The 12,870-nt window shown below is 44.1% G+C and overlaps 1 protein-coding gene across 1 annotated transcript; it reads right to left on the bottom strand.

Moving 5' to 3' along the window:
• Positions 1-1,071: 1,071 nt before the first annotated feature.
• On the bottom strand, positions 1,072-4,091 carry LOC139376520 (leucine-rich repeat-containing protein 10B-like). The gene has a single exon (XM_071119213.1). It carries the CDS (start codon positions 3,476-3,478, stop codon positions 2,258-2,260), a length of 1,221 nt encoding a protein of 406 aa, XP_070975314.1. The 5' UTR covers positions 3,479-4,091; the 3' UTR covers positions 1,072-2,257.
• Positions 4,092-12,870: the final 8,779 nt, after the last annotated feature.

Here is a 12,870-nt window from a genome sequence, read left to right as displayed (position 1 = left end):
TCCCCTCAGACTGTGTCAATGTGGACTCAATCAGCACTCCTCCCCTCAGACTGTGTCAATGTGGACCCAATCAGCACTCCTCCCCTCAGACTGTGTCAATGTGGACCCAGTCAGCACTCCTCCCCTCAGACTGTGTCAATGTGGACCCAGTTACCAGTAGGTGTCTTGATAATCGAAAAATGCAGCGAGTCAGGGGTTCCTGGGCCACATGAAATTGTTCAAATAATGTTTTCATATTTCTGTTTTGATATGATTAATACATACATCATCTTGACCTAATAGCAACAGTATTTCTTGACAACGAGGCCTGTTTTCCATGACATGCCTAAATACTAATAACCACTATGCCTAAATACTAATAACCACTAGGCCTATTTCCCATGACATGCCTAAATACTAATAACCACTATGCCTAAATACTAATAACCACTAGGCCTAAATACTAATAACCACTAGGCCTAAATACTAATAACCACTAGGCTAATAAATAAACTTGTTTCTCTAGATTATTTAACGACCTATATCAGTTTTTCCCCAAACTAGGTCGTCGGTAACTAACACTATACTCAGCTGATTCAAATAATCAACATATTAGGCAATAATTTAAGAGAAGTGATCGTGTCAGGGGGATACTATACCAAACGGGATTATTTCGTATTGTTATCGGTATTTTCGTTTTTAAACGGCATTCGTTGGTTAGGGGCTTTTGTAAAGTAAGCATTTTTACTGTAAGGTCTACTACACCTGTTGTATTCGGCGCATGTGACTGATACAATCGTTATTTGATGCACAGTAGACTTAGCTCCTGGCTCAGATATTGTCTGAACATCATCGTAAACCTAAACCACCTGATCGGGAGTTGTACCAGACTCCTGAGAGGCCTGGTGAACACAGCCTCGGTCTCCCTGTGTATGAATGATTCAGTCCAACCCGATAAACTCAATCATTATTTAATGAGGCAAGATTAGATTTCCTTTATACACATAATGGGTTTAACAAAAACAAACTATATCACATTACAAAGGTAATAAGTTTACCCCCCCCCCCCCCCCACTTCAAAATACACACACACAAAACGTGTACACGTTCACACACGCACCCATATATACACACTTGCGTGTCCGCATTCACACACAACCACTCAAACACACACACACACACTTACTCAATGCAGACACACACACACACTGACACACACATACAGCGTCACCGGAGTCCTGCTCTGACTTGCCAATTTGCCGAGTTGGCAAAGACGCCGCTGCCTGCCATCATCTCCACAATGTGCAGTGCATGGATCTGTCTTCAGGTCAGTTTGAAAAACATCTAATGACTTAGTTATTTAGTGGCTCAGCCCTGCTCTACTTCTAACTACGGACAGAGAATGTCAAAGTCACATATTATAGCAACAGGTTCAGGAGGCTAGTCATTAATTCATTTCACACAGGATTTACTAAGTTAAACAACCCTCTGGTTGGGCGTTGTCATGACAGCTGGAGCGTTGTCATGACAGCTGGAGCGTTGTCATAAAAAAGGTCTAGCCTAGAAAGGCAAAAGAACAATATTTGAATCCACTTGAATGGATAATTAACTAACTAACATAGGCTATTAATCCTGGTGTTTTCCTTATATTGTCCACTTAGTTCTCATATTACCTCCTAGTGCAAATCAGGAAGCTGTCAAGTAGTCAGAATCTTAGGAAGGGGAGGGGTCCTAGGTTTAGGAAGGGGAGGGGTCCTTGGTTTAGGAAGGGGAGGGGTCCTAGGTTTAGGAAGGGGAGGGGTACTAGGTTTAGGAAGGGGAGGGGTCCTAGGTTTAGGAAGGGGAGGGGTCCTAGGTTTAGGAAGGGGAGGTGTCCTAGGTTTAGGAAAGGGAGGGGTCCTAGGTTTAGGAAAGGGAGGGGTCCTAGGTTTAGGAAGGGGAGGGGTCCTAGGTTTAGGAAGGGGAGGGGTCCTAGGTTTAGGAAAGGGAGGGGTCCTAGGTTTAGGAAGGGGAGGGGTCCTAGGTTTAGGAAGGGGAGGGGTCCTAGGTTTAGGAAGGGGAGGGGTGAGAGGCTGTGTCTGAGAGCATCGAATCCGTGATGCATTGTTGGTAATTGTGACTGACTGATATACAAATAATTCTAAGTAGTTATTTATGATGCAAGGTGGCTTGTAGATCAGTCAGTAGTCTGCAATGTCTGCTGCAAGGTCAAACAAGTCTAGACTTAGGAGGGAAGGACTCAGAGCCTTTGCAGGAGGAGGAGTCAATCAGTCAGTCATCAATGCCGGCCCTCTTGTCTTCCTGGTTCCTCTAGCTCCTCCCCCTCATCATACTCATAGTCCATATCTCCTCGTTCGTACTCCAAATCCCCAACCTCATACCCCTCCCCCTCACATATAAGCTCCTCCTTGTCATATTCTATCCCCTCCAGGTCATACTCAAGCCCCGCCCCGTAGTCGTTCAACGCCCTCTCTAACTCCGCCTCCATCTCCTCCTTCCTCCTCTCTTCCTCGGTTAGGGGCATCGCCACAGTTACCACCTCGTTGTACTTGTGCCCAGCGTGCGATGCACTGTTCTGTTTGGCCGTCTTTAGAATGCCTTGGATCACAGGCCCATCCCCGGCCAGCACAGCCTCTTCCGCATCCCTCACATCCTGCTCCTTCTTAGCCTTCCTGTCTGCCCGTTCCTGGAGCTCCTCCTGGGCCCCCTCCCCAACCAGCAGCACCTCCTCCCCCACACCAGGAGGCCCCTCCACAGGGTTGTGGTCGTAGGAGAAGAGGCGGAGGGCGGGGAGCCGGCTCAGATTAGGGAACACCTCGATCTTGTTCTTGTCCAGGTCTAAGATCTCCAGATCCACCATGCGGAGTAAGACACGGGGGAACTCGGTGAAACGGTTTCCGTATAACCACAGCCCTCGCAGAGCCTCCATACGCCACAGGTCCGGGGGCAGTGTCCGTAGCCTGTTGTCCCCCATCTGGAGGGACCTGAGGTGGGGTAAGTCATAGAGCTGGCGGGGGAAGCACGTGAAGTAGTTGCTCTCCATCCAGAGGCAGCGAAGGCTCTGAAGGTTGCGTAGCTCTGGAGGGAGAGATATCAGGCGGTTGGAGCCCAGGTAGAGACGTGTCAGGTTACGGAGCTGGCAGATGGCCAACGGGACGTCCTCCATCTTGTTAAAGTCTAGAGCCAGGATGCGGAGGCCCTTCAGTTGGACGATGTTCTCCGGGAGGGTCCGCAGGCTGTTACCACACACATACAGCTTCTCCAGGTGACGTAGCCCACAGACCACACCGGGCAACCTGCGAAACTTCTTATAGCTCAGGTCCAAAACGGGATCTCCGCTCGCCAGCATCTCCTCCACCCCTAGGGGAAGCTCATCGTCCTCCATCTCCTCCTCTTTCTTCTTCTTCCTCCTCCTCTTCTCCTCCTCCATTACTTTCACTTTCTCCCCATCCCCATCCTTCTCTTCCTCGTCCTCCTCCTTCCTGGAGGAGTTGCCCATGCCGTGCCCGTTGCTACGCCCGTTGCTACACCCGTGGCCCGGCAGCCTGCCGTTGGATACTGGCTGAGTCAGGATGGAATCAGGGGATGAGGCTGAAGCCTTGTCTGAGACTGGGGTTGGAACTGAGACCGAAGCTCCAACAATGGCTGGGGTTGAGGCTGAAGCTGGTCAGGACAGGACAGTGTCTGAAGATGTGTCTGAGGCTGGTTCTGAGGCTGGTCGTGTCTGTGTCCGAGGCTGGTCTGGCTGGGGCTGAGGCTGGGGCTGACGCTGGTTCTTAGACTGGTCAGCCCGGTCAGAAGCTCCTACTCTGAACTGAGGCTGTTGCTGGTCAGCCTGGTCGGAGGCTCCTACTCTGAACTGAGGCTGTTGCTGGTCAGCCTGGTCGGAGGCTCCTACTCTGAACTGAGGCTGTTGCTGGTCAGCCTGGTCGGAGGCTCCTACTCTGAACTGGTGAGAAAGGATCCAGTGGCAGGACCCGCAGCAACAGGGGGCATTGTGTTCCTTAATAGGCCAGTGATTGCTCTCTGCTAGCTCAGCAGCCACAGACCAACACATGGTACTAGAAGTGGCACTGTCTGACTGCCCCACATTAGATGAAGTGTCAACTGACATCGACACATTACAATAATATTGATGGATTTGTAATTGTAAAAAAAAAAAATGTTTACCCTTATTTTAGCAGGTAAGTTGACAGAGAACACATTCTCATTTACAGCAAGGACCTGGAGAACAGTTGAAAGGGAGAGGTGGGGGGATGGATAAGCCAATTAGAAGCTTATTAACAACAACAACCAAAAGCAGCAGAGTAGTGTTTGAAGAAGTGATAATAATAATAATCATAATAATTTAACTCAACAACATAAAGCTGAATGTTGATGATAAAACATAGTCTCTGTTTGGAGTCAGCCAGAGCAGTCAACCAATGTAAATAAGACTATAAATGTCTTCCCAGAACAGATAAATGGCTCCGCAAACTTCCAACAGAAGCAGACTTGCCGTTTGGGTATCATATGTTCATTTGGATGCTGTCCGCGTCTTACTGTGGGCTACTTTACTCCATGGAAGTTTTCAGTAGATATGTTCTCAGCCCAGTGTGACAGACGACAACCGCAGGCTTTAGACATTTCATTTTACTTTCCATATGAGCTTGAATTCTGCTCGACAGACGGAGCAGATGTCAGTGTCACCTGTTCCACTGATCTTATGATGCGAGAACGCGAACAAGAATTACCCCTCTCCCAAAAAAGTGTATACGTTCGCGTTAGATGTCCTTTTTTTCCGTGATGACTGTATGTTCAGTCCGTCGAGCGAGAGAGCGAGTCGGAGCCCAGCTTGACGCGCAGGCGGCTACGCAGCTGTGTGGTGGGTGATGTGTTGACCTGGCCAGCGGCAAAGTGAAAGAGCGAAAAAAGGAAGTCCACTTTGGTGATCACTCACTCTTGCTTTGGTGATGACGGTTGCGCACTTAGCGCATTTCGGGCTATCGTTAATGTCGTCATCTTGCTGCCCAAAGTCACTAGACCGTTCGCCTGTATACAAAATGGAGAATTTTCAATTTGGCTACTATGAAAACTATCGGTTACGCGCGGGTCGCTCGGTCCGCTCTTCGCTGTCGCATCACTGATATCTCAAACTAGTGTACGTTATCCGGTTTCTCGCGTCTCGGCTGGAGATTTGCGTACTACGTTGCCTAGGACTGTCTCCCATCCCTAGCAACCGAAACAGAGGGACACGAGAGAGCATTGTCAAACACGTACATCACATGGTTAGAGAGGGAGAGGGAAAGAGGGGGCAGGGGAGAGAGACAGGGAAAAAGAGAGACAGAGAGAGGGGAGGGAGCAGAGGAGATGGATGAGAGAGTGGGGGAGGAAAATAGGGAGAGAGAGTGATTGAAGAGAAATAAAGAGGGGACAGAGAGGAGAAAAGAGTGATGAGAGGGACCACTGATGTGATCTAGTATAATTAAGAGTTAAAGATTGGCACTATAAAATATTCCTAGATAAAGTCTGTAATTGACACAGGATTTACATAATAGCCTAGGCTTCATATTGACCAATTATAAATAGGGAGTTGCATTCAAAATGGCAAATTGGTAATATGATTGTGTGCATGGGCACACTGGCAGCTGTATTTATTTAGGAACATGCACACACACACACACAGATGATGTAATATAATACAAGCCAATGCATCTACAAACAAAGGTATTTTTGTAAACCTTTGAATCATTCTAGATGAGCAGCTATGTCCAGGTTTCAGAATGTTCATGTAGCCTAACTAACTAACATAGGTTATTAGTTGTAATAGATAGCCTAACTAACATAGTTAAGCTATCTATTACAACTAATAACCTAACTAACATAGTTAAGCTAGCTATTACAACTACTAACCTAACTAAAAGGTTATTAGTTGTAATAGCTAGGCTAACTAACAGGTTATTAGTTGTAATAGCTAACCTAACTAACATAGCCTAGCTATTACAACTAATAACCTAACTAACTAACTAACTGGTTATTAGTTGTAATAGCTAGCCTAACTAACAGGTTATTAGTTGTAATAGCTAGGTTAACTAACAGGTTATTAGTTGTAATAGCTAGGCTGACTAACTAACTAACACAGGTTATTAGTTGTCATAGCTAGGCTAACTAACAGGTTATTAGTTGTAATAGCTAGGCTAACTAACAGGTTATTAGTTGTAATAGCTAGGCTAACTAACAGGTTATTCGTTATAATAGCTAGGCTAACTAACAGGTTATTAGTTGTAATAGCTAGGCTAACTAACAGGTTATTAGTTGTAATAGCTAACCTAACATAGCCTAGCTATTACAACTAATAACCTAACTAACTAACTAACTGGGTATTAGTTGTAATATCTAGCCTAACTAACAGGTTATTAGTTGTAATAGCTAGGTTAACTAACTAACAGGTTATTAGTTGTAATAGCTAGCCTAACTAACAGGTTATTAGTTGTAATAGCTAGGTTAACTAACAGGTTATTAGTTGTAATAGCTAGGCTAACTAACTAACTAACTAACTAACACAGGTTATTAGTTGTCATAGCTAGGCTAACTAACAGCTTATTAATTGTCATAGCTAGGCTAACTAACAGGTTATTAGTTGTAATAGCTAGGCTAACTGACAGGTTATTAGTTGTAATAGCTAGGCTAACTAACAGGTTATTAGTTGTAATAGCTAGGCTAACTAACAAGTTATTAGTTGTAATAGCTAACTAACAGCTTAATAGTTGTAATAGCTAGGCTAACTAACAGGTTATTAGTTGTATTAGCTAGGCTAACTAACTAACACAGGTTATTAGTTGTAATAGCTAGGCTAACTAACAGGTTATTAGTTGTAATAGCTAGGCTAACTAACAGCTTATTAGTTGTCATAGCTAGGCTAACTAACTAACTAACACAGGTTATTAGTTGTAATAGCTAGGCTAACTAACAGCTTATTAGTTGTCATAGCTAGGCTAACTAACTAACTAACACAGGTTATTAGTTGTCATAGCTAGGCTAACTAACAGGTTATTAGTTGTAATAGCTAGGCTAACTAACATGTTATTAGTTGTAATAGCTAGGCTAACTAACAGGTTATTAGTTGTAATAGCTAGGCTAACTAACAGGTTATTAGTTGTAATAGCTAGGCTAACTAACATGTTATTAGTTGTAATAGCTAGGCTAACTAACAGGTTATTAGTTGTCATAGCTAGGCTAACTAACAGGTTATTAGTTGTCATAGCTAGGCTAACTCACAGGTTATTAGTTGTAATAGCTAGGCTAACTAACAGGTTATTAGTTGTCATAGCTAGGCTAACTAACAGGTTATTAGTTGTCATAGCTAGGCTAACTAACAGGTTATTAGTTGTCATAGCTAGGCCATGTATTATTTGGCATCTCATTATTATTACTACAGCAGGCACATTTTCAGCCCTATTTGGGAGAGGTCATATAGGGCTGTGTCCCAAAAGGCACCCTATTCCCTACATAGTATTCCCTACATAGTGCACTACCCTATGGATCCCTGGTCAAAAGTAGTGCACTATATAAGAAATACTGTAGGGGTGCCATTTGGGAGAGATCATATAATTTCCCCTTGCATGGCGGAATATACAATTGGAGTCTGATTGGAAGTTTTGACTGTGTCCAATGGGATAAGAGGATTTACAGTATGAAATGAACCTCCCAGTAAGCCTGGACACTGCTACAGTACATGGGGGATGAGATGTGTTATGACAGTACTATAGCAGTGTTCAACCCATACTGTAGAGGTAGAGAGATGCATGAATTTAGTTACAATAGTCAGCGTTGGTAAGTATCAAAGGGGCCTCCTCCCAGTAAGCTTAAACAGTGTTATATGGAAGCAGAGATATGTTATACAGTGTTATAAGATATACATGTTATTGTAACAGTGTTATAATTAAGGAAAGAGGCATTATAAGTGTTTTAATATGGAGGCAAAGAGGTGTTATAACAATGGTATTCAGGAAGACAGACATGTTATAACTGTTATTACAGCATTATGAAGACACATGTTATAACTGTTATTACAGTGTTATGAAGACATGTTATAACTGTTATTACAGCGTTATGAAGACATGTTATAACTGTTATTACAGCGTTATATGGAGACAGACACATGTTATAACTGCTATTACAGCGTTATGTGAAGACAGACATGTTATAACTGTTATTACAGCGTTATGAAGACATGTTATAACTGCTATTACAGTGTTATGTGAAGACAGACATGTTATAACTGTTATTACAGCGTTATGAAGACATGTTATAACTTCTATTACAGTGTTATGTGAAGACAGACATGTTATAACTGTTATTACAGCGTTATGAAGACACGTGTTATAACTGCTATTACAGCGTTATGAAGACATGTTATAACTGTTATTACAGCGTTATATGGAGACAGACACATGTTATAACTGCTATTACAGCGTTATGAAGACACGTGTTATAACTGCTATTACAGCGTTATGAAGACATGTTATAACTGTTATTACAGTGTTATGTGAAGACAGACGCATGTTATAACTGTGTTATATACAGGCAAAGAGTGTTATAAGGAGGCAGAGAGAAGTTATAACACTTAGGCTTAATAGGCTATCTGTAGAGAGGAAATATTATAGTGTAGAATGTAGTAGCAGGTAGTCTGAGTTGGTGAGTCTCCTCAGATGCAGAATGAATTAGACTCATGCATAAAAACCCCTGGGCAGGAGAGATTACTGTTTTTTCTCTTTCACTTCGTGGAGGTACAGCCTTAGTCATGTCTTGTTATAGACACATTCTTATACTCACAGATGCTATCATTTTTCATAGAATTATAGGAATCTCCATGCTCATACTATTCAATAGTTACTGATTCATGTGTTAATAGTATGGTTAGTCAAGTACTATTTAATAATATGTATGTTCTGACTCATTTTTTTTTTAAAGAAAATGTGTATATTGATAATATTTACTTTGTGACTGTAGTACTGTTATGTACTAGGGGAGAGCCAAAGGGTTATTTGTGCCACAACCTTGTTTCTAGGAAACCGTGCACAAAATGAATCATGTGACCAAATATGTAGGAAGAGACCACACCATGACACCTTTAAAACCACATGGAAAAAGTGGTACGCAAGTTAGGTCCAAAAAAAATGATTTTCACAAATGTTTATTAATTTATGGTGTTCTAGGTTTAATGACACTTGTATCTAAACGAAGGTAGATGGTTTTAAGTTTTAAGCTTGTTCTATACATCAGCTGGGAAAAGGGATCCTTGTAGCTGTGTGGGCTAATATAGTCAACATGTTTGCCTTGGGGAAGTTGAGTCAATGGTCACCAGAGAACCCCCCCTCCCTTGAGGTTCTTGAGAGAACAGCCCCCCCCCGCCCCCCCACCCTCCCTTGAGGTTCTTGAGAGAACAGCCAAGGAAGCGAGAGAACAGCCAAGGAAGCGAGAGAACAGCCAAGGAAGCGAGAGAACAGCCAAGGAAGCGAGAGAACAGCCAAGGAAGTGAGAGAACAGCCAAGGAAATGAGAGAACAGCCAAGGAAATGAGAGAACAGCCAAGGAAATGAGAGAACAGCCAAGGAAATGAGAGAACAGCCAAGGAAATGAGAGAACAGCCAAGGAAATGAGAGAACAGCCAAGGAAGTGAGAGAACAGCCAAGGAAGTGAGAGAACAGCCAAGGAAGTGAGAGAACAGCCAAGGAAGCGAGAGAACAGCCAAGGAAATGAGAGAACAGCCAAGGAAGTGAGAGAACAGCCAAGGAAGTGAGAGAACAGCCAAGGAAGTGAGAGAACAGCCAAGGAAGTGAGAGAACAGCCAAGGAAGCGAGAGAACAGCCAAGGAAGTGAGAGAACAGCCAAGGAAGTGAGAGAACAGCCAAGGAAATGAGAGAACAGCCAAGGAAGTGAGAGAACAGCCAAGGAAGCGAGAGAACAGCCAAGGAAGTGAGAGAACAGCCAAGGAAGCGAGAGAACAGCCAAGGAAGCGAGAGAACAGCCAAGGAAGCGAGAGAACAGCCAAGGAAATGAGAGAACAGCCAAGGAAGTGAGAGAACAGCCAAGGAAGTGAGAGAACAACCAAGGAAGCGAGAGAACAGCCAAGGAAGTGAGAGAACAGCCAAGGAAGTGAGAGAACAGCCAAGGAAGTGAGAGAACAGCCAAGGAAGTGAGAGAACAGCCAAGGAAGTGAGAGAACAGCCAAGGAAGTGAGAGAAGAGATTAAATTAGAGCAGCAGCAAGGGATTGAAAAATCGACTGAATGACACTGAGGAGATACGCTGACAAAAAAGAAAAGGAATATGTACCTGAGTGAAAGAGAGGCTATGAAAGAGTAGCAGAGGAACATAAGGTCGTGTCTGATGACATGGGTCTGAATTTGATAAACATATCAAGAATCTCGCAGACCAGTTTCATGGGCTTAGTAGCATCAAATGCAGAGAACTTGCCTACGGATTGGCACATTGAAACAACATCCCTGCGGAAGGATGTGATGTTGAACAGAGAGATCTACATCAGAATGTAGGCATACATTGAAGAAATACAATATACCACACCCCCATTCATGAATTAATCGTTTTTATCTACTGTCACGCCTACTTCCTGTCCGGTGCTCGACGTCGCCGATCTACCAACCACCGGCCCTGGCAACCTGGCAGCCGACTGGCTGGTGCTCAGCAGGGTTCCATCCCCGAAGGGGTCTCCCCCTTCCCTGGAGAATGGAGCTGATCTCGACCCAACCATCCAGCCATGGAGGTACGTCACTCGCCGTGGAAGTCGAAGAAGGCGTCCTCTGGCAACGGGGGTCTCCATGGAGATGTTGAGCCCGGAACTGACACAGACCAGAAACAGCTTTGCCGCCCAGGATCCGGAGGTACCTGCGACTTCGTTCTCGGCTCTGTCTCCCTCTCCGGTGGCTTCTACCTCGGTTTCAGATCCTCGGAGATCCCAGCCTCATCAGACCGTGAGGCTGCTTCTGACTGTTCTACCACAGGAACACGAGTACAGGACATAACAAGGCTGCTTCTGACTGTTCTACCACAGGAGCACGAGTACAGGACATAACAAGGCTGCTTCCTACTGTTCTACCACAGGAACACGAGTACAGGACATAACAAGGCTGCTTCCTACTGTTCTACCACAGGAGCACGAGTACAGGACATAACAAGGCTGCTTCAGACTGTTCTACCACAGGAGCACGAGTACAGGACATAACAAGGCTGCTTCCTACTGTTCTACCACAGGAACACGAGTACAGGACATAACAAGGCTGCTTCCTACTGTTCTACCACAGGAGCACGAGTACAGGACATAACAAGGCTGCTTCAGACTGTTCTACCACAGGAACACGAGTACAGGACATAACAAGGCTGCTTCTGACTGTTCTACCACAGGAACACGAGTACAGGACATAACAAGGCTGCTTCTGACTGTTCTACCACAGGAACACGAGTACAGGACATAACAAGGCTGCTTCCTACTGTTCTACCACAGGAACACGAGTACAGGACATAACGAGGCTGCTTCCTACTGTTCTACCACAGGAACACGAGTACAGGAGATAACAAGGCTGCTTCAGACTGTTCGACCACAGATGCCGGGAGCTGACACTGTCGTAGTCCATGTGTGGTCAAATGACATCAGGAGGGCTAGCTCCGGAACATCGGAAAATTGATTTTAGCATTAAAAGACTCCAAAAAACAGGCAATAATTTCAGGTCCAGTACCATCGTTGGGCCGCGGGTGTGAAAGATTCAGCAGACTGCTGGCATTACACATCTGGCTAAAAGACTGTAGCTCTGCTGGAGTCACTTTTATTGATAACTTTGACACCTTCTGGAAACAGAAGATAATAACAGGAATGACGGAGTCCATCCAAATCATCTTGGCTCCTGGACTCTGTCCACCCATTTCAAGGCTGCGTTGAAACAATGACTGGTAAATGATCCAAGACCAGCTCAGTTAATCCCTACCATTGTGACAATGAGTCGTCATAATGCTGCATCTAATGTACATGATCTTAGAGGCATTGGTAATGTAAGTAATTTAATTTAAGTTCCCTTAATTGCACCGAATACATCTGTTTATCCTACAGCTATTGTAAGCAGTAATCATGAGCCTATAAACCAGAGTTACACTGTTAGCACTGAGGCGGTGTGCAATAGTAGGAAGACCACTTTATGCAGCTCACCCTGCACTATCAGCTCCTATGTAAATAACATGAGTAAGTCTACCTCTGATAAGCTTCCCAGTAAAACATTAAAAACAACACAGAAAAGTGCTAAAAATAGCCCATATTAGCATATGCAGCCTGAGAAACAAGGTCCATGAAGTCAATAACTTGCTTGTAACAGATGACATTCATATTCTGACTATCTCTGAAACTCACTTAGATAATACCTTTGATGATACAGTGGTAGCAATACATGGTTATAACATCTACCGAAAAGACAGAAATGCCAACGGAGGCGGTGTTGTGGTCTTCATTCAGAACCATGTTCCTGTAAAGCTTAGAGATGATCTCATGTTAAATACTGTTGAAGTAATATGGCTACAGGTTCATCTGCCTCACCTAAAGCCCATTATTGTGGGAAGCTGCTATAGACCACCAAGTGCTAACAGTCAGTATCTGGATATCATGTGTGAAATGCTTGATAATGTATGCGATATCAACAGAGAATTATATTTTCTGGGTGATTTAAATATTGAATGGCTTTCATCAAGCTGCCCACTCAAGAAAACACTTCAAACTGTAACCAGTGTCTGCAACCTGGTTCAGGTTATCAGTCAACCTACCAGGGTATTTACAAACAGCACAGGAATGATATCATCAACATGTATTGATCATATACTTACTGATGCTGCTGATATTAGGCTGGGCCTAA

This window comes from Oncorhynchus clarkii, chromosome 2 (assembly GCF_045791955.1).
Source record: "Oncorhynchus clarkii lewisi isolate Uvic-CL-2024 chromosome 2, UVic_Ocla_1.0, whole genome shotgun sequence".
NCBI lineage: Eukaryota > Metazoa > Chordata > Actinopteri > Salmoniformes > Salmonidae > Oncorhynchus > Oncorhynchus clarkii.
The sequence above is the reverse complement of the archived record's forward strand: the minus strand, read 5'-3'. Positions and strand labels throughout refer to the sequence as shown.